This window comes from Dendropsophus ebraccatus, chromosome 6, assembly GCF_027789765.1.
Source record: "Dendropsophus ebraccatus isolate aDenEbr1 chromosome 6, aDenEbr1.pat, whole genome shotgun sequence".
Classification (NCBI taxonomy): domain Eukaryota; kingdom Metazoa; phylum Chordata; class Amphibia; order Anura; family Hylidae; genus Dendropsophus; species Dendropsophus ebraccatus.
Genome location: NC_091459.1, coordinates 53,784,845 through 53,808,293, shown reverse-complemented (window position 1 = coordinate 53,808,293; position 23,449 = coordinate 53,784,845). Strand labels below are relative to the sequence as shown.

General features: G+C 43.4%; 1 protein-coding gene across 4 annotated transcripts in view; it reads right to left on the bottom strand.

Moving 5' to 3' along the window:
- Nucleotides 1-23,449, bottom strand: part of PDE7B (phosphodiesterase 7B) — a 269,764-nt gene that overhangs the window by 22,381 nt on the left and 223,934 nt on the right. For all 4 annotated transcript variants that reach the window (XM_069974991.1, XM_069974993.1, XM_069974990.1 and 1 more), the window contains one exon: nucleotides 311-462. In XM_069974991.1, coding sequence (XP_069831092.1) covers nucleotides 311-462 — 152 coding nt within the window. The remainder of the gene's footprint in view (nucleotides 1-310; nucleotides 463-23,449) is intronic.

The window sequence follows — 23,449 nt, the reverse complement described above, 5'->3', positions numbered from 1 at the left end:
TAAGGCAAGAGATTTACATAATGAGGGTGCGCTCACACGTACAGGATCTGCAGCAGATTTCATGGCGCAGATTTGAAGTTGCAAATTGATCTGTGACATCAAATCTGCTGCGGATATGCTGCAGATCTTGTACGTGTGAACACACCCTTACTCAACTTTTTATGTAAAATGTGGAGTATTGCAAAATATCAGTTGAGAAAATTTTCTTACAAGACAATGTGATGATTTATGAAGTTGTAAGCAGAGAAGCCTTATGTGCATCCTTCATGTTTTCAGGGATTTGAATCTTAGCAGAACTGTTTATGCTTACCCGTGCCTGGCCAAGATAGTCTTCATCCAATAAGTGCAGTGAGGCTTGTGGCACGATTCCACGCAGAAGTCTTGATGCATGAAAATATCTCTGAAAGCTCAAGAGTCTCTTTACTTTTTTCTTTGTGCCAATTTCTCCTGAGTGTGCTGTATCTGCAACAACATAAAACCCATCATAATAAACAAAAGTGCTAGAACAGAGGTGACCTTATCCCTGATGTATTCCTACCTCACACATTAACACCTCTATTGATAGTCCTGCTCTGATCAGTAGGTTACTTCAAAGGCAATTAAAAAGAAGTTTTGAGAAAAACATGTAAATTTAACACACACACACACACACACATATATATATATATATATATATATATATATATATATATATCTATCTATCAAAACACAAATACCGCAGCACTCAGTGAAGACTCCTGGCCCGGTGCCGTAGTTCACACCCTGATCCACAGGTGTCTATATAAATATTCAAAAAATAACCGCAGCACACAGGACTTCAGTGAAAAAAATATATCTGTATATATATATATCTGTAAGGGGGGAAGGGGTAGCCATCACACTCACACCTTGGTGCCTGAGAAGACCCAGAGGAATAAATGATAAAATGGTAACAGGTTGTGCATTAAGGCACAGGAGTTTCATGTTTTTTTCTCTGTCCAACGGAGCTGTAAAAATAAGTGCAAAAATGCACAGTAAAGAAATAGCGGCACTCACCATAAACAATCCAAGAGGTAGAAAAGAAAAGACTAGATTCCTTTAGCTCACGTAAAATCATTCAAATTTTATTTCAGTGTTTCATTAAAACGACAGCCGACGCGTTTCGGGCCTAACCTGGCCCTTAATCATGGCATCTAAGTGATAATGTTACAAAACAAACAAATAAACAAATCCAAGAGGTAGTTTAGTTGCAAATAGGCAAAACCAAGACAGAGCGGGTGTACTGAACAAGGGGTGCATTCCACCGAGATCAGGAAAAATTGCACCTGCTGTCCAGAACACCCGCTCTGTCTCAGTTTTGCCTATTTGCAAATAAACAACTACTTGAATTGTTTATGGTGAGTGCCGCTATTTCTTTATTCTATTCTTTTATTAATTCTTGCACAAGCACTACGCTTGTGTGCTTTGAAGCTGAGCACCACCTACGGTTGACCAATGCATGTCCACTGAAGGGGAATTATAGGCTACCATGGGGCTGCCATACAAGAGTCAGCCGCTACAGCAGCAGTGCCAGATTTGTTCCTCTATGTCAGGGGTAGGGAACCTCGGCTCTCCAGCTGTTGCAAAACTAAAGTCCTACCATGCCTGGACATCCAAAGCTTTAGCATAATGAGAGTTGTAGTTTTGCAACAGCTGGAGACCCAAGGTTCCCTGACCCTGCATGTTATACACTGTAAAAATAGGGAAAATGCTCAAAATGCACCCAAAGTAACGTGTTTTCTATTCCAGGAAGAGATAATAAATTTGTTGTGAATTGATTATATTTTTTTTTGACAACTGAGATTTACAGTTCAGAAAAGTGCAAATGAAGGCACAAAGCTGTTCCAAGAATTTTTCTATGTTATGGAAGCACAGCTGGGTATATGAAAGGTACCATGTGTCTCTTGACCTAACAACTATCTAACAGTGTCAGCAGTTTGGAATGTAAATTGTAGCTTGCTTGCTTATGCCCAGAACCGTAGCCTTTATCTTACATGAAATCAGAGTAATGCTTTGTACAATGGCAAAGGCCTCTCATTTGCATCAATGCTCATTTGGTATGGTATTAGGCATAAAAGCAGATTATCAAAACATCCCTTTAGTTTATGAAGGACAAGAATACATCATTGTTACATAACTACAGATTATTCTGCAAGCAAAATGTTGGAGGCCATGCTCAGATTCAATTAGGCTTTTAGACATAGCTTCACTGATTGGCACAACATAAAAGCAACTCCAACACAAGTCTTTCAGTAAAGATCTCTTTCTGGTTCTGGACAATCATACAATGGGTTAGCTTGGAACCACGCATTAATGCCGCTAGTGAGGATACTGCAGTTTACATCAAACCATTATCCCAACTTAGGCGTAGGTACAATCATTCACCAAAATACAGAAATGCAGTCAGATACGCAGGTAAAATATATAGATGGACTCTAGAACGCTACGTCCATAGTGCATCCGCAATCCATATTTTTTGCAGATCCACAAAAAACGGGAAGGTGACTATGGATGCTCCCATAAACTTTTATGGAACCATCGGCCACAGTTACGGTCCGTACTAGAGGTTATCAGTATTTTTTTTTTTTTTTTTTTCAGATTACAGATCCATAAAACTATAGACAGTATAGACAGCCCAACTGAAATTGATGGGCCCTAAACTTATGGAAAGTGTGAATGTAGCCTAATGCACTTCTTACTTTTTCCTTTAGATGTTTGGACATGCTGGAGAAAAGAAAGATACAAAAAGCCAATTCCTGATTATCTTTAAAGTGAGAAGTGCTCTTTATGCTGATCCTGTTGGGGAGGTCCTGCAGTACAATTAGAGGCCAGGAACCTATTTCCTTGGCCTAAGAGCCAGCTTCCCAATGTGTTTGCGGAACTGCTGCTTACTGATCATTTAAAAAAAGTGAGCCTCTTTAGTCCCTCAACTTACCATGCACCCAACATATCATAGATTCAACTTACGATAGCCTCTCATAGGCCATTGTAAGTTGAATACAGCATCAACTTACGATGCTTCTGTATATCGGAGGCCAAAGCTGCTCACTGCAACTGCTGTTGGGCTGCTCAGTGGACCTGTCAAAGTCTCTGTGCTCCTCTTCCTGTGCGCTGCTGTCCAGTAAAGCATCCTCCAGCCATTTAGCATCATCCAGTGTCATTCAGCAAGCAAAGTGGCTTGGTACAAAATCTCCTCATAAATGTATGATTTGACCACCGGAACCCCTATGTATAAAGAGAACAATGAGATCATTGTATGCCTGCATGCATGAAGTGGTAGTATGCCTGCATGACCACCTCTCCATGCATTGTGTATGGCACAGATAGCAAAAGCCAAGAGCTTTGGCTATCTCTTTTAGTACCATTGGCGGTAAATGGAGAGGTGGTCATGCAGGCATACTAGCATTTCATTTGTGAACCACTGTTTTCTGTTCAGACCAGTCATACAAATAACACCTATCCTGTTAGTCTTCTTCATGTTTTCATATTTTGGGACGATATTATGGGGACTTCGGAATCAATTACCAGTTTTCCATAGAGTTATGGACTCAACATACAATGGTCGTCCTGGAGCCAATAAATATCGTAAGTTGAGGGACTATGGTACTTGGAAAAATAGTTATATCGTATTTTTACAGATAGATAAAATATATACATTCCTATAGACAAATAAATTAGCACTGAGATAAGTGGGAAGTGTATGGCTAGTGATCTAACAAAAGCCCAAGAAACTATGATGAAGATAAAGGGCCTTCTTCATATTACAGAAAGAAACAAAACACTATATTTCATAGCTTAGTCTACTACTACTACATAAAATATAGTTTTAGTATATAAGGACAAGGATATATATATATATATATATATATATATATATATATATACACACACATGTACAGCTTAAAGCTAGCGTTTGCCTTCTGTTTACATTACTGTTAACATAACTCTAGCTTAGCAACCCGCAGTCCACTCTCAGCCCTGCAATGTTGGCACCCATAAAAATTTATATGAGTAGATGAGCTGCCCATGTAATCCTAGATTTTGTTATACATATGTACATAACTATGTTATGTGTTATGTGTGGGTTAAGTGTTCATAGCCATTGGTTTGTCTGCAATGAAATTGCTATAAACTCCTCTGTGTTTCTAATTCATATCTATGTATCAAATAGTCATCATATGTATCTTCAATTACTTCTGGTTCCCGTTTAACAATAAGGGTCTGTTCACACGTACAGACTCGCTGCGTAAAACTCGCACAGAACTCGCATCAAACTTGTATGAAAGTAGCTGCGTTTTTTGGGGTGTTGAACTTGCCTGTGAAAATCATGTGAAAATCAAAACTCGCATGTAAAAATCGCACCAAACACGCAGCGAGAATACACATACATTGACTTGATAGCGATCAGTATCGCTGTGAATTTATGTGCGAGAAACTCACAGCGATAAATACGCAGCGAGTCTGTACGTGTGAACAGACCCTAAAGATAGAATGCCTGCTTAAAGCGGTAGTCTGGCAATTTTTTTTTAATCAACTGGTGTCAAAGTTATATAATTCAGTAATTTATTTCTATTTTAAAATATCCAGTCTTCCTGTACTTATCAGATGCTGTATGTCCAAGATGTATGTCAAGATACAATATTTTCAACATACAATGGTCCTTTCTTGACCATTGTAACTTGAGACCAGCCTCAACATACAATGCTACAGTCAGGATAGATGATCAACCAATAAAACTGGCCATTTTATTGGTAAATCCGCAGTATTACTGAAATGCCTGCACTGGTTGGCTGTCTAGTAGGGATTCTCTAGAGTATAGTGTGATACTACATGTCCTGTGCTGCTCTTTACCTGTTCCAGGATGAGCTGCTCCTTTGGGCACCAGGTGAGGGTGGCTTCATTCTATTTTTCTGGTACCCTAAGTGTTCTGTACAGGACTGTGAAAATGCTTTCATCTTCTACTTGGAAAGTAATTTACAGTTTCCAGTCGCTCTTTCTGACTGTTGTATGTAAGGATTCGCTTTATCCATATTAGTTATCTGCTTATTTTACTTTAAATCTTAATTTTTTTCTCATTTTGGGACAACATTTTGGGGGATTCAGAATCAATTACCAGTTTTCCATAGAATTTTAGTCTCAATCTCATGTTGGTAACTACCCCTGTGTCAAAGTCCCACACATCTGCCACTGACCCCTGTATGTCGATGAACCATGAAAGGGAGGGGGTGCCAATAGGTGAGCAACGCTGCTGGACTTTACCTCCTGGACACTTGAGACCAAGGGAAAAACATGTTTGTATAGGTTGTGTGAATGCCATCACAAGTGCAATAGCTGCAGCTACTATAAAAAGTAGGAGCTGAGAGATTCCCTTTAAAAAAAAAAATTTGTTGACGTTTTAAATATTTTTTTTTAATGCAAATAAATGTACATAAACTAGAGGCAGGGCGTTTCAAAGCGTCTCTAATTCCTGTGGACTCATCACATGTGAATAATGCTGGGGGGGAAAGTGATAATCCTCATGTACATCCACAAGACGCTCATCCTGAAATGTTACCTGAAATTCTATGAGTTCACATGGAAACTGTAATAAACGCTTCAATATGACCTCCTATTACCAATTCTCAGGAAAGATTTAGTGCTCGACCCCAGCAATCCCCACCACTGCAGTCCAGGAGAAAATGTAACTGCACAGGAACGTTACTGGGTTATATATTTGTTTTGGATTGGTTATATGTTTGTTAAATGAGTTGAATATTGAGAAAGTGCTTCCAATTCTATGGTAACACATCCAAGGAATACTAGGCAAGCTACTATCTTTTCCTCCGCTCCACTAGGGAGGGGGGTGTTGGACATATAGTACAGTAGGGGGTAAATTGACCACCAAAATACCTTAGACCTAGCCTCATTTTGAAGGCTTTTTGAAGGAGGCTTGAAATATAAGCCCTAGTTACAGTCAGCTGATCAGATCCCTGACACTGGGTGGCTGAGCATCAGCCAATCAGTGCCAGACTTGTTATGCTCCGCCCCCACCTGCTCAACACGAGCTGCAAGGGAGGCAGGAAGGGTAAGAAGATGCACAGTAGGGGACACTGAATATGGGGGGCAGAGGTTACGTGGCCAACTACAGAGGGGGGAGGGGGGTATATAATATGGGGATTACCTGCAAAGGGCATGTATACAATATAGGGCGCCTTACTGCAGAGGAGGGAGGGTTTTATACAGTATGGGGATTACCTGCAGAGGGGAAATGTATACAGTATGGGGGAGGAACTACAGAGGGGGAGGGAAGTATACAGTATGAAGACTACCTACAGAGGGGGATGTACACAGTATGGGTGAACAACTACCAAGAGAAGGTATACAGTATGGGGGAGCTTATTGTAGAGGGGAATGTATACAGTATGGGAGAACAACTAGAGAGGAGAGAGGGAGGTATACAGTATGGGGACTACCTGCAAAGGGGGGGGGGGGTATGCAGGGCCGCTTTAACCAGAGGACACATGGTGCACGTGCACCGGGCCCACTGGTTAAAGGGGCCCCCCCGAGCAGGCCGGCCGTTGCTATGTGCGACCAGTGCGGTCGCACAGGGCTCCGGCCACCAGCCTGTCAGGGGGGAGCGCCATGGATGGGTAATCTACTTACCCCTCCATGGCGCCCCCTGCAGGGCCCCCCCGTCCGCCGCTGCCCCTGTCCGCTGCTGCTGCGGCGCTTCAGCGCTGCAGCAGCAGCGACACTGACAGAGAGAGAGCCATTGGCTCCCTCCCTGTCAGTCACTCACTCTTGTGGCCGCACTTCCTGCGGTCACAAGAGGCCGCACTCTCCCTCTAGCGCCCGACGTCACTGGAGCGTCGGCGCGAGGGTAAGGGGAGTGCAGCCTCTTGTGACCGCAGGAAGTGCGGCCACAAGAGGGAAGAGAAGAGGAACGCGTGGACCCAGGTGAGTAACAGTGTTTGTTTTTTTCAATGTTATATGGGAGGGGGAGCTATATACTATTGGGGAGCACAGGGGGCTATATACTATGGGGGAGAACAGGGGGCTATATACTATGGGGGAGAACAGGGGCTATATACTATTGGGGAGCACAGGGGGGCTATATACTATGGGGGAGAACGGGGGCTATATACTATTGGGGAGCACAGGGGGGCTATATACTATGGGGGAGAACGGGGGCTATATACTATTGGGGAGCACAGGGGGCTATATACTATGGGGGAGAACGGGGGCTATATACTATTGGGGAGCACAGGGGGCTATATACTATGGGGGGGCACAGGGGGCTATATACTATTGGGGAGCACAGGGGGCTATATACTATGGGGGAGCACAGGGGGCTATATACTATGGGGGAGCACAGGGGAGCTATATACTATGGGGGAGCACAGGGGGCTATAGACTATGGGGGAGCACAGGGGAGCTATATACTATTGGGGAGCACAGGGGAGCTATATACTATTGGGAAGCACAGGGGGCTATATACTATTGGGGAGCACAGGGGAGTTATATACTATGGGGGATCACAGGGGAGCTATATACTTTGGGGGAGCACAGGGGGCTATATACTATGGGGGAGCACAGGGGGCTATATACTATGGGGGAGCACAGGGGAGCTATATACTATGGGGGAGCACAGGGGGCTATACACTATGGGGGAGAACGGGGGCTATATACTATTGGGGAGCACAGGGGGCTATATACTATGGGGGAGCACAGGGGGCTATATACTATGGGGGAGCACAGGGGAGCTATATACTATGGGGGAGCACAGGGGGCTATACACTATGGGGGAGCACAGGGGAGCTATATACTATTGGGGAGCACAGGGGAGCTATATACTATTGGGAAGCACAGGGGGCTATATACTATTGGGGAGCACAGGGGAGCTATATACTATGGGGGAGCACAGGGGAGCTATATACTTTGGGGGAGCACAGGGGGCTATATACTATGGGGGAGCACAGGGGAGCTATATACTATGGGGGAGCACAGGGGAGCTATATACTATGGGGAGCACAGGGGGCTATATACCACTGGGGAGCACAGGGGGCTATATACTATGGGGGAGCACAGGGGGCTATATACTATGGGGGAGCACAGGGGGTTATATACTATTGGGGAGCACAGGTTAGCTATATACTATTGGGGAGCACAGGGGCTATATACTATTGGGGAGCACAGGGGAGCTATATACTATTGGGGAGCACAGGGGTCTATATACTATGGGGGAGAGCACAGGGGGCTATATATTATGGAGAGCACAGGGGGGCTATATACTATTGAGGGGGAGCACAGGGGGGCTATATACTATTGGGGGAGAGCACAGGGGGGCTATATACTATTGTGGGAGAGCACAGGGGGGCTATATACTATTGGGGGAGAGCACAGGGGGCTATATACTATTGTGGGAGAGCACAGGGGGGCTATATACTATTGTGGGAGAGCACAGGGGGGCTATATACTATTGTGGGAGAGCATAGGGGGGCTATATACTATTGGGGGAGAGCACAGGGGGGCTATATACTATTGTGGGTGAGCACAGGGGGCTATATACTACTGGGGAGAGTGCACAGGGGGGCTATATACTAATGGGGGAGCGCACAGGAGGGCTGTATATAACTGGAGGAGCACATGAGGGTCTATATACTACAGGGACACCTTAAAACTATGGAGGCACAGAGGGGTGTAACTATGTAGGAGTACAGAGGGGTGTAACTACTGTATAGGGGTACAAGGGACCTAACTACTGTATGTGTTGGAGCCTAAAATATTTGTCTGGCAGATTCTGGAGAGAAGATTCACAGCCAGGAGAAGACTTCAAGGTGGCCCACGCTGGATGGAGAGAAAAAGAAAAGGTGACAGACTCTGATCGGAGAAGACGCCTCCGGTGAGTCACTGGATGTAACTTCACTCTGTTATAGGCTTGTACTGATAGGGGTCATGGTGTGGCGGTATTATGTAATGGTATCAATGGTGATATCTTTCTGTTTTGTTTAGTGCAGTTTTTATGTAATATGTAATCACTGAATGGTGGAAATAGTGTTATAAGGTAACTACTGTATGTATTGGGGCTCTTGATACAGTGTGGGGGCAAATTCAGTACATTATACAATGTGCAGAAAGGTAAGGGGGGGCCCACTCTTGAGGGCTGTGCACTGGGCCCACCAATGTATTAATAGTACAGAATAGATAATGTCATGATGCCCTGATGTGTGCAAAATTGCAGTAAAAAAGCAGCAAGTTTTTAGCAAATCATGGCAGAACTGTAGTCAGGAGACAAGACACCACTAAAGAATATGTCTTTTTGCGTGGCCATGGGCCCTCTAGGAGTTCAGGGCCCCGGGCTACTGCCCAAAACTGACCTTTTATAATCCGCTACTGGTGTACAGGGCCTATAATCACAATTAAAATACAGTATGGAGCATAAGTCCAACTATTTACCGTATATAATTATAAAGTCCAGTTTCCCTGACGTCTATGTGGAAGTATTACACAAAAATATCATGCACTAGAGCTTTACAATGGGAATAAGTTCTGTGCTGCAGACGTGAGAAGAACACATTTGATACATTAGTTTCTCTGCTGGAGAGGAGGTTTAATATTGAGTGTCCTATCAAGGGACCTGTCCCTAAACATACCAGACTTCTATCCACAACCCCAGGTGGAAACCATTGCCTGCATCGTCTGGGAGGAGAAGGTGGGAGAGCTCTGAATTCCCACCAAGTTCGATTTGATGAAAATAAAATTCTCATGGTATGTGGTAACCAGTCTGACCCCTTCTTCAACCTCAGACTGAAACTGGATATTACTAGCCAGAGCAGGCTGAAGGCTGAGTATGCAAGGGTAATATTTTATAGTAGCATATACATCAACTCACATTGCTTGTCTGCTTAGGTTAACATTGCATTTTGTCATCCAGAATGGAGATGAAGGAATATTACAAGTGGCCAGATTTAAAACAACTATTTGACATTTTCGGAGCTCAGGAAATTGGACAATTTACTTAAGGTTGATCCAAAGACAAACACAATGTAAACACACAACTCTCAATGCTCTATGGTCTAGATCTCCGAACTCACGTCAGAAGAATAATTTTACTCCTAATTTGTACAAACATATGAAGGCATGTTGTATATAATCCCCCAACCCCCACCAAGTTAATAAGGGGCTTAATGTGTTAAACAAGTATTATACAGATAACAGACGATGTTACGTCGGTTCCGACCATCCCTACTGCTGTCTCTGACATCATTAATGATGTCCATGCAGCCCTTGTCCTAGTGCAAAATAATAAACTTTATACATCCCATCCATCCTCCCCGGTATTCTTTCTTGCTTCTGCCCGCTGCCTGCAGCCACCACTGGAACTTCTGAGCCAACCTCTGAAGTGACAGGCTGCTTAGCCAATCACTGGTCAAGAACGGACAGCGTTATGGCCAGTGATTGGCTGAGCACCCTGTCACTTTAAAGACCAGCTCAGAGGTTCCAGTGATGGCTGCGAACAGAGGGCAGAAGAGAGAAGGATACCAGGGAGCACAGGGAAGTATGTATAAGTTTTATTTATTTTTTTAACACAGTCATCAACTATGCATCACTATTACACATAACGATGCACGCCTGGTGGCCGATAATTTTTAGGCTGAAAAAAGTTACAATGATCAGACGATTTTCATCAGTTGTTCCATCAGCTGATCATTGTCTTTATTTGTCTGAATGTCAGAGGGGCGGTCCAATCATGCTCTGGACTGGGACTCTTATAAGAAGTCCACTTTTGCTCTGGAACCTAGCTTGTGATAGTCTCTTATGGCTAGAGCTGGTGTTTTGTACTGGATTACTTGGTATTCTGACCTCATTGCTTGTCCTTCTGTTTTTCCCTGCTGTTTTTGCACTGTTCTGCTATCTCCAGTTTGAACTGTATCTGCCTGGCTATTCTTTATTGTGTTTGTCTGTCTTGTCTTGTTCTGTGTTTCACTTAGCCATTAGGGGCCATTACTCAGTTGTCCACCTAGGATTAGGCTGGCAAGTAGGCAGGGACAGTCTTAGGGGGGCCTAGCACTAGGGCTCACACTGTCTGTCCCTATATTCCATCCAAGTCCATGGTTCCCTTAGGACGGACTACTTATAAGCAACACTACAATTTTTATAGGGAACAAGCAGCAAGAAATAGTGACCGGCTTCCCTAAGACAACCACCTACGTATAATTGACTCTTACTGGCTGCAGTGGCAGCTTTGAATCATTGGAGCAGTCCTTAGTGCTGTATGACAAATTTCACCCTGTAATAATAATAATAATTTTTATTTATATATAGCGCTAACAGATTCCGCAGCAAATAGGGAGGGATTTGTTAATCAGGGCCGGCAGACCAGCCAATGATCTAGAGCCCTGTTCATTACCAGAGATAAAACTATGATTGCACCTGTCATGATTGTTGTGAGGAACCTGTAGGTCGGGCAGCAAGAAACTACTAACAGGTTCCCTTGAAGAATTGAAAATTATATGTGTTACAGATCTGCACCTCTCAACAGGGGCGTAACTACCACCATAGCAGCCACAGCGGTTGATCTGTGGCCCACCACATGATGGGGTCCAGTGGCCCACTCCTGCCATACACTGGGCCACCTGAGCCGTCATCATTTGCAGCACCAGGTGGCTGAGCAGGCCTCCTAAATGCTGCAAATGTCCCTTTAACTGCAAGCTCTCCTGACAAGCACTTGCAGTTAAATGTTAAAGGTTATGACTACACTTCACGGGCTTGTAGTCAGTTGGGGGGGGGGCAATAAAAGTTTCCTATGGAGCCAGGCCATTTCTTGTTATGTCCCTGCCTCTCAATACAGTAATCTATATAGTCATAAAAAAAAGCTATCACTCAGACACAATAAAATGGCTACTTAGCTGTCCGGTATTGTATACGATCGAGACCATTGTTACCAATAGTAACAGTATAGAAGGGACAAATATTCCACCACACCATGACCCCTGCCAATGAATAAAATCCTCCAATAGATAGTATCCTCTATGTAGGCTATCTTCCTTGTAGTAAGGCTCTGCATGATTGCCCTAGCTCTGCCCACACAGTCTAGCATGTTGTTCTTATATTATACATATGTATCAGTGAGTAAAGTAAACAGGGCTCACTGCCCCCCCCCCCCCATGCCATGGCATGGCATGAAGGGAGGCGTGGCCTCACCACATGCACATACCTATACCGTCAACATATCAGTGTAGGTGGCGACCTGTGGTCTGTTATCACCAACTAGTGAGCTTTTACTATGGCTGCTGTGATTCAGACAACAATGGGAAGACTCCAGAATGTCAGTTTTGATACTACTGTAGACTACACCTCAGGAAGTTCAGTATTGCCACAAAAGGTCAACAAATTGATCTCTTTTGAACAATGAAACCTTCGAACATCCGGAAACCGTGGACGAAATATTTTGACAAGTTTAATTCCAAGTAGGTAAAAGATGACTGGGCTGTGCCAATAATTAAGGGAATCAGTGGGTAAAATTAGCAAATGCTTACAGCTAACACTCAAACATACTACACATGGGAGAAACTATGTGGGGATTAGCTACATATGTTACCAACATCTGACTTTTTTTTTTATATCTCATTACTTCCTTTAAATGGCTCTCACAGTACTTTTTTTTTTTACATGATATCATATACATGAACTGGATAAAAATAATAATAATAAAAATACAACAACTCCTTACTCACCCTATTAAAAGGGAAAAATTCTTTCAAATCAACTGATGTCAGAAAGTTATACAGATTTGTAAATTCTACAAAAAAATTTTAGATTTATAAATTCTAAAAATCTCAAGTCTTACAGTACTTATAAGCAGCTGTATGTCCTGCAGGAAGTTCTGAATACACCCCTTCGTGTAGGACATACAGCAGCTGATAAGTATTAGAAGACTTGAGATTTTTAAACAGAGGTCATTTACAAATCTACATAACTTTCTGACACCAGCTGATTTGAAAAAAAAAATCTTTTTTCACTGTTGTGTTCCTCTTTAATTTGCCACTGCTCCACTAACTGGCTGTACAGACACACTGTACATAATGTTCTAGCAGCACTTGCATTAGGGTGCACAAGAGTGGCAGTGCGATGCCCGGGCCCCTAGGGGCCACTCCGCTGAGAGGATGTTGTTGCGGGCAGGAACTGGGGCAGCTGCTAGCTAGAGGGTTGTCACGGTTTAGGCACGAGGGGTCACAGCTGGAAACCGGGCTCCTGACCGAGCGGAGATGAGGCAAGTGGAGGCCGAGCAATTCTTCGCTGTCCTTAGTCAGGGCACCAATTATCACACCAATGCCAAGGTTCAGAAACAACAGTAGTTGTATATTTATTGTAACGGTGGTAACTAGTAGCAACAGTCTCTCCGGATGCAACTGGGAATCAGGCAAACTTGAATAAGGCAGAGTAATGGGTGATGCTGCAATAGGCTGCGATGATAGCGTGCTGAATGATGGGAGTAGTAGTGATACTGAGGATAAGATGCTGGGTGGAATGAAACTGAGATGAATACTTGCTGTTGATGATTAGAGAAGATGATGAGAGGAATGACTGAAGAACGGCACCCAGATCTTGTGGTTAGGATGAGAATCTTGAGGACTTGAGAATAGAACACAGTCAGGAACACTTCTGGTAATGCTGCAGCAGATACCGCAGGGTTGCAGCCTTGTGACACAGGAGCAGCAGCAACACACACCCTGTCCCCCTGAAGGTGGAAGACAGGACAGGAAGTCACATGGTATTCCCCAGCCAAAGCTCGATGGCCATTGGGGTTACCATGGAAGCAGGGCAGTCAAGTGACATCCAGCCATTACATCATCACACCATTAGGACATATAGGACCAAATATACATGAGAAGTACCATACTTGAACACTGGGGGCAACATAATACAGGCACTGATAACTGAAAATGCATACAAGAAATGAATGGAATAGCAGACCTGAATACTGAGAGAGGTGACACGATACACACAGTTTGCAGTGGACCATAGCTTTCCAGAACAGAACTGGCTATCATAAAGGTGCAGAGACAAAGTGGCAAATAAATACTCTGTTCTGGGACACTGCAGCAGCAGCAGTGGCAAATTAAGGGGTGAGTATCAAACATTTAAAACATTCTGGAGTTCCACTTTAACTCTTTGCCTCTCCATGAGGCTGTGTTTATAACAATTTCATGTCCATATTTCACTCATTAGAATAAAGGAAATGTAAAATCATTTTAGAAATCATGGAGAAGAAAAGATATGGCTGGAGTGATTTACATGCAGGCCATGTCTAGTGTTCTTATGGACTACCAGTTATATAACAACTTGATTTCCCATGGTGCAATATGTAATTCAGACCTGCAGCTCAGCAGAGAGGCATTTGTATTCCTATCTTGTCCACAAGGCTTCTCACTTCTTTCCTGCAGACCTGATTCCTGACAGTTGTGGATTTGTATTGCATGATGTCAGATCACTACACCTCGTGCAGTTCTTCTCTGGGAGACGTCCTGACAGATTTAATGATTACTTTGAGTTCATTTACATTTTATTTCAGGGAAGGCAGAGCTGTAACACCGGTACTGTTGGAGCTCCAACTTCACTATTGCTATGTCGAACAGGTGAATTCCTATGAGAATAGGCGGCTCGACTTTGAGAAGAAAAAATAGTGGGGACTGTGAAGGCAGCTCTGGCAATATTTTAGGTTATAGAAATAAATATATACAACAAATATGTAAGATGCCTAACTACATAACCTAGTAACTAGCTGCCTGTAAATAGATAGCAGGCACTTAGTTGGTGGTACAAGAGGAAATGCTGTGCTTTAAATGGATGGAATGTACGAACCATATACATGGTGCAGACGTTAAAGAGAAACTCTGGCAGAAAAAAAATCCTTTCAAATCAACTGGCATCAAAAAGTTATACAGATTTGTAATTTTTCTTTTATTTAAAAACCTTATGTCTTTCAGTACTTATCCAGTCCTGCAGGAGGTGGTGTATTCTTTGCAGTCTGACACAGTGCTCTCTGCTGCCACATCTGTCCAAAGCAGAAAAGTTTTTTGGGGAGGGATTTGCTATTGCTCTAGACAGTTCCTGACATGGACAGAGGTGGCAGCAGAGAGCACTGTGTCAGACTGGAAAGAATACACCATTTCCTGTAAGACATACAGCAGCTGATAAGTACTGGAAGACTGGAGATTTTTTAAATAGAGGTAAATTACAAATCTATATAACTTTTTGTTTTTTTACCACACTGTCCCTTTAATATAGGGTATCCTGCTACAAAAAGCATAAAGTTACATACATTAGAACCCTAGGTACATCAGGTGTATGTCTTGAATGTAAACCAAAAACATGGCCAGGACACATCCTACTCTGAAATGTCACCTCCTATGATTACATTCTTCACCTTGGGTTTAGTTTTATGTTATAAAATAGCATATATATATTACACAACTAGCAATGCTTAAGTGAGAAGAACGAAGTTACTGTAGGAAGGCCCGGTCAGGGGATTCACATACCAAACTCTCTGAGGGAGGAAGTAAGTGCTTAAGAAAACGGAGCTTAACAGGTGAAAAAAAGGGAAAGAAATGAGAATGAAAACACGGCTTTACCTGAACTGACCCTGGCAGAATGCTGGAGATGAATGATGGCACATACACATGACTGATGGAGATATGAAGGGTTATTAAGGACAGTCTGTGGAGGATTGGACAAACTGCTTGGATGGGAAATGATGGGCAATAAGACCTACCTGGAGGGTAGCTGGGTGGCTGAGCACACAAGGCTTCATTATTAATACTGGGCATGGCACAGGCTACCCAATATGTACTCCTGTCTGTTACTTCTGTCAGCTGGCATAGGGAACGCTTTCCTTGTGTATTTTATATGATGTATTGGGATTGCAAAACATATTCTTACCAGAAAATGTCTCACTCTTAGCTCTTGTGCATGATGCTTTATTACAGATCCTTTAAGGGGTATTCTTATCTTAATGCCTATAGGGCATGGGGCGCTGAGCATAAAGGTAAGTTTCTTACCCTAATCCTCAGCACAATTTCCTGGATATTCAAAGTTTAATCCTTATGCAAGTACGTTGTTTTGGTGCACTGAGGTGGGACAACCTTCCCCAGTTCAACAATACGCCCTGAGCCGGGGCACTGTGGTTCATAGCACCAAAGCAACCTAACTACATTAAGATTAAACTCTGAATATGTCAGAAATGGCGCCAAGGATGAAGGTAAGAATTTTTTTCCTCAGTGCCCCGTAGGCTATAGGGAGATATCAGCATGTTAGATACTTCTAACCTGCTGATAGTTTCCCTTTAAGTTGTTATCCCTAATCCATAGGATAGGGGGTAACATGCTGAATGGTGGGAGTCTGACATTAAAACATTCATATGGCACCAAGGTAGAAATAGGTCCTTTATGTGGATCTGTAGAGATTGTGTGCTTGCATAGTGTAATGGCCACACAGTATGAATATGTGGGATACAATAAAGTGAAGCTGAGATCATGCAGGACTGTGACCAAGACATTACAAATGATAAATGCAAATGTTTATTAAGTATAATGTTTAAAAATATTCTGACAGCTATGCGCTACTATTAGTGCTACTACTACTACTACTACCACCACCACGTCAACCTTGCCAGAAGTATACTTTTGCATGAACAATGTAGCTAACAAATGTGAAATACTTAAAGGGGTATTCCGCTCAAACATAACTTTTCACATGTTTCTGCCCAGGGTGAGACTAACAATTCCCTTTTATACTTGTTATTATCTATTCAGTCTCTTTCCCCCAGTTCTCAGCTGCTGCTTTCTGCAGAAGACATAAAAAACTGTGTAAGCTTTTCTCTTCATCTCCCCCTCCCCCCCCTTCCGAAACGGCTGATGTAAACAGGTCCTTATCTGCAACTTTGTAATGGGAGGATTAATCACAGTGAGTTCATCAGCATCTTGACCTCAGATTAACCCTCCCAGAATTACAAAGAAGCTACAAAGTTGCAGATAAAGCCTACCAGGGACTAGTTTATATCAACTGTCTAGCAAGGGAAGGGATAGGAGGGTGAGAAAAAGTCTCACACAGTTTTTTGTGTCTTCAGCAGAAATCAGCAGCTCAGAAGTGGGGGAAGGAGACTGAATAGATAATAACAAGTATGAAAGGAATTGTTAATCTCACCATGGGCAGCAATATATGAAAAGTTATGATTGAGTGGGAAACCCCTTTAACAACAGGCTAGACTCCTTTGACATGGTTTGAAATGTATGGCATGTCTACAGGGAAAATGAACTCTGGCCCTCTTTTCTAGCAAGGAAAGACTACTGGCAGAAATGATCATTCCTAGCATAACCTACTATGGACCTATACCTCTTAACCCTTCACTCTGTTTTTTGTCCTTGTATGTTTAATTTCCACTTTCCCAATCCCCTAATGACCTTTTCACATTTTGCCTCTAATTTTTTTGTACAGTTCTATTTGATGAGTACTTTGTATCTTATATTTACGGTATGTACTTCATTGGCGGACTCTTGCATAACCTCTGCTATGCCTCACCCCCAGCCGGCCGGCAGAACGACTTTTGGCGTTTCCTATGTTATATTGTAAAAAACATACAGGTAAAAATATAAAAGTTGAAACTTCCCAACACAGGACTGTATAGAGAAGTACCAGTAGTAAAAGCACAACTAGTCTAGGCAGGGTTGGGGCTCTCTGTAGCCATTCATGTGGCATATGTAATAGAAAGGCTATTTGGCTATATTGAAAAGCAGTCCCAGCAGCAGCCACAATGCCCTGCCTACCACCTACACCATGGATCTTGTACTTTTTTATCCACAATGACTATAAATTAAATCAGTATCATAGGATCATTCTACAATTACTCGGGAGAAAAAAAAGGCTTTAAAAAAACATGGCTACTTTCTTTCAGAGACAACACAACTCTTGTTTTCAGTTCAAGGTTTGCAATTACGCTCTATTCACTTGAATGGAACTGAGCAGCAAAACCCCGCCCAAGCTGGAGACAAGAGTGGTACTGTCTCTGGAAGAAAGTGGCCATGTTTTTATAGCGCTGGATAACCCCTTTAAATCAACTGGTGTCAGAAAGTTATACAGATTTGTTAAATTTTAAAATCTCCATTCTTCAAGTAGTTATCAGCTGCTGTTTGTCCTGCAGTAAGTGGAGTTTTCTTTCCAAAGCTGACACAGTGCTCTCTGCTGCCACCTCTGTCCATGTCAGGAATTGTTCAGAACAGGAGAGGGTTACTATGGGGATTTGCTACTTCGCTGGACAGTTGCTGGTCCGAACCTGCCGAGGTTTGGGTTCGCACGAACCTGAACTCTCGGCAATGATTCCCGCTGTCTGCCCGCTCTGTGGAGAGGGTGGATACAGCCAAAGGACCGCCTGGAAAACTGGGATAAAGCCTATGGCTATGGCTGTATCCTACTTTTCTAGGCGGTCCTCCGGCTGTATCCACCCTCTGCACAGAGTGGCCAGACAGCGGGAATCATTGCCGAGAGTTCAGGTTCGTGCGAACCCGAACTTCGACAGGTTAAGACCATCCCTAGTTGCTGACATGGACAGAGGTGGCAGCAGAGAGCACTGTGTCAGACTGGAGAGAATACACCACTCCTTGCAAAACAAACAGCAGCTGATAAGTACTGGAAGGATTGAAATTTTGAAATAGAAGTAAATTATAAATCTGTATAACTTTCTGACACCACTTGATTTGGAGTACCCTTTAACATAAAGCTCTCATGTAGGTATGAAATGATCCCAAATTGTCAGGCCATGTGTTACTTTATGTTCTGTCTGCTGTACCAAGCTTTACCTGAACGACAACATTTCAAAAGAGATTTTGTACTTAAAAAAATCTATATCCCACATGGTATGTAACTTATTATCTAGAATTAATATCCCATCTGAAACTGGACAGAACAGACAGACAGACTATCTGATTTATCTTTGCTGATGGTAGTAATGATTGATGTACAAAAAAAATGCTTCAGTGCCTCGAAGATCTGCAGACAACTAAGGAAACAATACAAGTGCTCATTAGGTAACGGTACATGAAAGATTTGAAAGGCTTTAATTACAAGAAAAATGGTTCCGACTGGATTGCTGAAAGTTTCTCATGAGAATGGGAGTCTTGACAGAAATCCAAACTGTTCAAATACAAAGCAATTAAGAAATACAAAAAAAATTAAGAAAGTGACCTTCAAAATACTTCTACGCACTAATCTGTATCCTTTCATTCATGATTTTTATAAGAAAAACTGTAAAATTTTTCTAAAAAAGTTAAAACTTATAAATATAAAAAAAAAATTAACTAATATGAAAATGACATGAAAATAAGGTATTACAGAAAGAAGGCACACATATCTAAGCTGCATGTAATAATAAAAAAACAGCAATGTGCATTGTCATGAAGGGGGAAACTGTCCTGGCCCTGAACTAATATGTATACATATAATTGTTAAAGGGGTACTCTGGTGAAAAAAGTAAAATAGATAACTTCTATTTTAAAATCTCCAGCTATCATCATTATCAGCTGCTGTATGTCCTGCAGGAAATGTGCTCTCTGCTGCCACCTCTGTCCATGACAGGAACTGTCCAGAGCAGGAGAGAGGATTTACTACTGCTCTGGACAGTTTCTGACATTAGGTGGCAGCAGAGAGCAGGGGGTCAGACTGAAAAGAATACATCACTTCCTGCAGGACATAAAGAAGCTGGTAAGTACAGTACTGCAAAGAAAGTATTTCACTGGAATATCCCTTTAAATTTGGGGTGAAATATAGCACTATTTTGCTAAAATAAAGTTCTGTTAAACCCAGTATAAGATAAGGCACAGTTAGTTTTGGAGCCAGTGATATGGAGACTCAGTATTATTTTTCTTGGCAAAGGCACTAGACATACCATTGTAATTTTTGGAATTTGGACATTTACATAATGCATTGGTCATGGTGCTATTTACTCGTAATATTCCTTTAGTAATATTGGACATGGCAATTCTCATTTTTCCATTGGCAATATAAATGTGACCCCAGACTTTTAGTGATACAACTTGAGAAACATGTATTGTGTAACTTTTGTATGATTTGATTATTGCTGTTTTATTACATGGGGTAAAGGACAAATAAAGCAGTACTAACCATTCACATAGCAATCCCTTGTATTTTTTTAAACATATAGCATGTAACATGTTACTAAGGTGACATAATTCATGGCCCAAGGACTAGTTTTTTGTATTGCAATAAAGCTCTCGGCACTAGAAAGTGACATTTTAGAATGACTGTAATTCATCAGTAATTGCTGGTGGGCTGCAACAAATAATGAACATTTAAACCCCTTAAACACCCTCTGCAGCTTTGCACATTGGCTGGCTTCACTGCAGAAAGGCATAGCTTACACGTGTTGACATGTGATCTGTCACATTGTCTTCGGCTTTCCAGTAAATTATGTTGCCTTGTGTCTTTTATATCGAGCATTAAAAGTATTTATGGACACTTTAATACAGGACTACATGTCACTGGTCTTCTTTTTCCTCGTGTTGGTAAAAACAAACAAATAAAAATAACCTATACATCACTAGACACAATGGGGTAATTTAACAAGACCAATGTGGTTGTACGCTGCTCTTAACTAAATGCCCACCCAAATGCCCTACGCTTAAACCCTTAACGACATTGGGCGTAAGTATACGCCCCCGCAGGGTGGGCTTTAACGCAAACGGGCGTATACTTACGCCCAATGTTTCCCCGATCGCTGTGTGTTCACACACAGCGGTCGGAGAAGATGGCCTGCTATAATGTATAGCAGGCCATCTCTGCTTGTTGGCACAGGGGGTGATTAACCCCTCCCATGCCGACGATCGCTGCTATATGCTGATCAATACAGATCAGCATATAGCAGCTGAAAACAGCTTTCCGGGTCATCGATGACCCGGAAAGCAATGGCGATTGGTGCTGTCCGAGATAGCACCAATTGCCATTAGTATCCTGGGGAAAGATGGCGCTGATGGCACCCCCACGATCGCCGTGATAGGCCGGCCAGTACCGCCCAGCCCATCACGGCGATCATACTGTAAAAAAACTGTTTTGCCGGGTTCTGCACCCCTCAGCTAGGTAGCTGAGGGGTGCAGAACAGGTGTGTGTGGTGCAGGTGTACCATACTCACCTGATCTGGGCGTCCGGAGCGACGATCTGCGGTCCGCGCCGTCCTCACGTCTTCGTCGGGTCACTTCCGGGTTCGGTCGTCCAGCGTCGGAAATCTTTGGAAACGCTCGGGTCCTCGGGTTCGGTGGGCCTTGGGAATCTTCGGCAGCGTCGCTCTACTGCCCCCTAGCGGCTGATCAGTGAATATCATTCACTGATCAGTTGCTTTGGGTTAAAAAGATTTTTTTTTTTTTTCCAATTTTTTTTTCTCTTTTATTGCGCCCTAACGTCGATGAGTGCTGATCAGCATCGCACGTAAGTGCGCCGCTGATCAGCAACTCCTCCTTTTTGGCGTAGGTGCTTTTTCTCCCCCCTACATCCTACCGCCACTGTCTGCTGATAAGTGCCACACATAAGTGCAGCATTTATCAGCAGCTCCTTTCTTGGCATAGGGATATTTTTTCTTTCTGTCAAAAAAACACGTAAAAAACACTACACTACACCACACTACATGGAATAAAGTTTTACAATACAACACTACACATTTACATACCCCATATACCAATCCCCGTACAAAGATGGCCCCCAGGGTGTTTTCGGCGTCGGACGCATACGTTATTATTGCCTCCGACACCGAAACAGCCAGTGAGGATGAATGGGGGGATCCTTCGTTCCTCCATTCATCCTCATCATCCAGTGACGTGTCTGGGGGTAGCATAGCGTACGCAGCCTCCCAGACACGTCTTTTCCGCCAGTACCGTCCCAATAAGAGATCACGGTATGGCGTGAAATTCTACAAACTCTGTGAGAGTACCTCAGGGTACACTTACAGATTTAGGGTACGTGCACACTGCGGAATGGCGAAGGATAACCCTTTGTGCATTCCGCAGCTGGCACCCACCGACTGATGGAGGTGCGTGTCTCCACCCATGTCATAGACTCCATTCTATGCACGGGCGGATTCCGTTGTCCGTCCAAAGAATGAACACGTTCATTCTTTGGACAGAGGGCTGAATCCGCCCGTGCATAGAATGGAGTGTGACACGGACGGAGACGCGCGCGTCCATCAGTCCGCCGGTGGGTGCCAGCTGCGGAATGCACGAAGGGTTATCCTTCGCCATTCCGCAGTGTGCACGTACCCTTAGAGTATATGAAGGAAGGGACACCCGAATCCAGCCCCCAGATGTTCCTCCCCATCCTCGGAGTTAGTGGGGAGATCATTTGGGAACTGATCTTCCCACTGCTGGATAAAGGTTACCACCCGTACGGGGATAACTTTTATACCAGCGCCCCCTCTTCCGGTCCCTCGCTGCCCGAGCTACTGTAGTTTGCGGCACGATCCGAAAATATCAGAAGTAGTAATAAAGCCCTAATATTTAGCAGCCATGGAGCGGACCCAGCGCTTCTGGATATGAAGGACCCCGTATCGCACCAGGAAAACATTTTCCAGGTGACGTCCCCCACACTGGAGAACGGGAGACCCCAGAAGAAGTGCAGAGTGTGGCGTAACAGGGGGATCAGGAAGGGCACCATTTTCCAGAGTGACACCTGTCCTGATCACCCCGGCCTCTGCATACTAGATCGCTTCAAGGCGTACCACACGTCATTGGGGTTCTACATTTTCTAAATTCTGTCCCTTATTCCTATTTCAGGGGTCACGTTGATCCAGGGATTATTCTGATCGCCACTATGGAGTCAGGAAGGAATTTTTCCCCTGTGATGAGGCTACTGTCATCTGCCTCACAAGGGTTTTTTTTTGCCTTCCTCTGGATCAACACAGGTTGAATTTGATGGACACCTGTCATTTTTAACCTTATAAACTAATAATTGGCCTAATACCCACAAATAAATTAGAATTGTCCCTTTTCCACAGCTAAATAGGTATGGCCGCCATTCCCATTAGAGGAAGCCATTCTGGAAACTACACCCCTTAAGGAATCTAACGAGGGGGACAGCGGGGATATGGCCCCCTGGTGACGGGCACATTTGTGGTGTGAAAATGAAAAAAAAAATTTTTTTTATTTTCATGGCACATGTTCCACATATGTGCCCGTCACCAGTGGGGTCCATATGCTCACTGTACCCCTTGTTGGATTCCTTATGGGGTGTAGTTTTCAGAATGGGGTCACTTGTGGGGGGTTTCTACTGTCCTGGCAGCACAGGAGCTTTTTAATTGCGACATGGCTGCCTCTAAATGGCGCTCTGTCCCTTTGGTGGCTTGCCCTGTGCCCATATGGCACATTATGCCCACATGTGGGGTATTTTCGTACTCAGG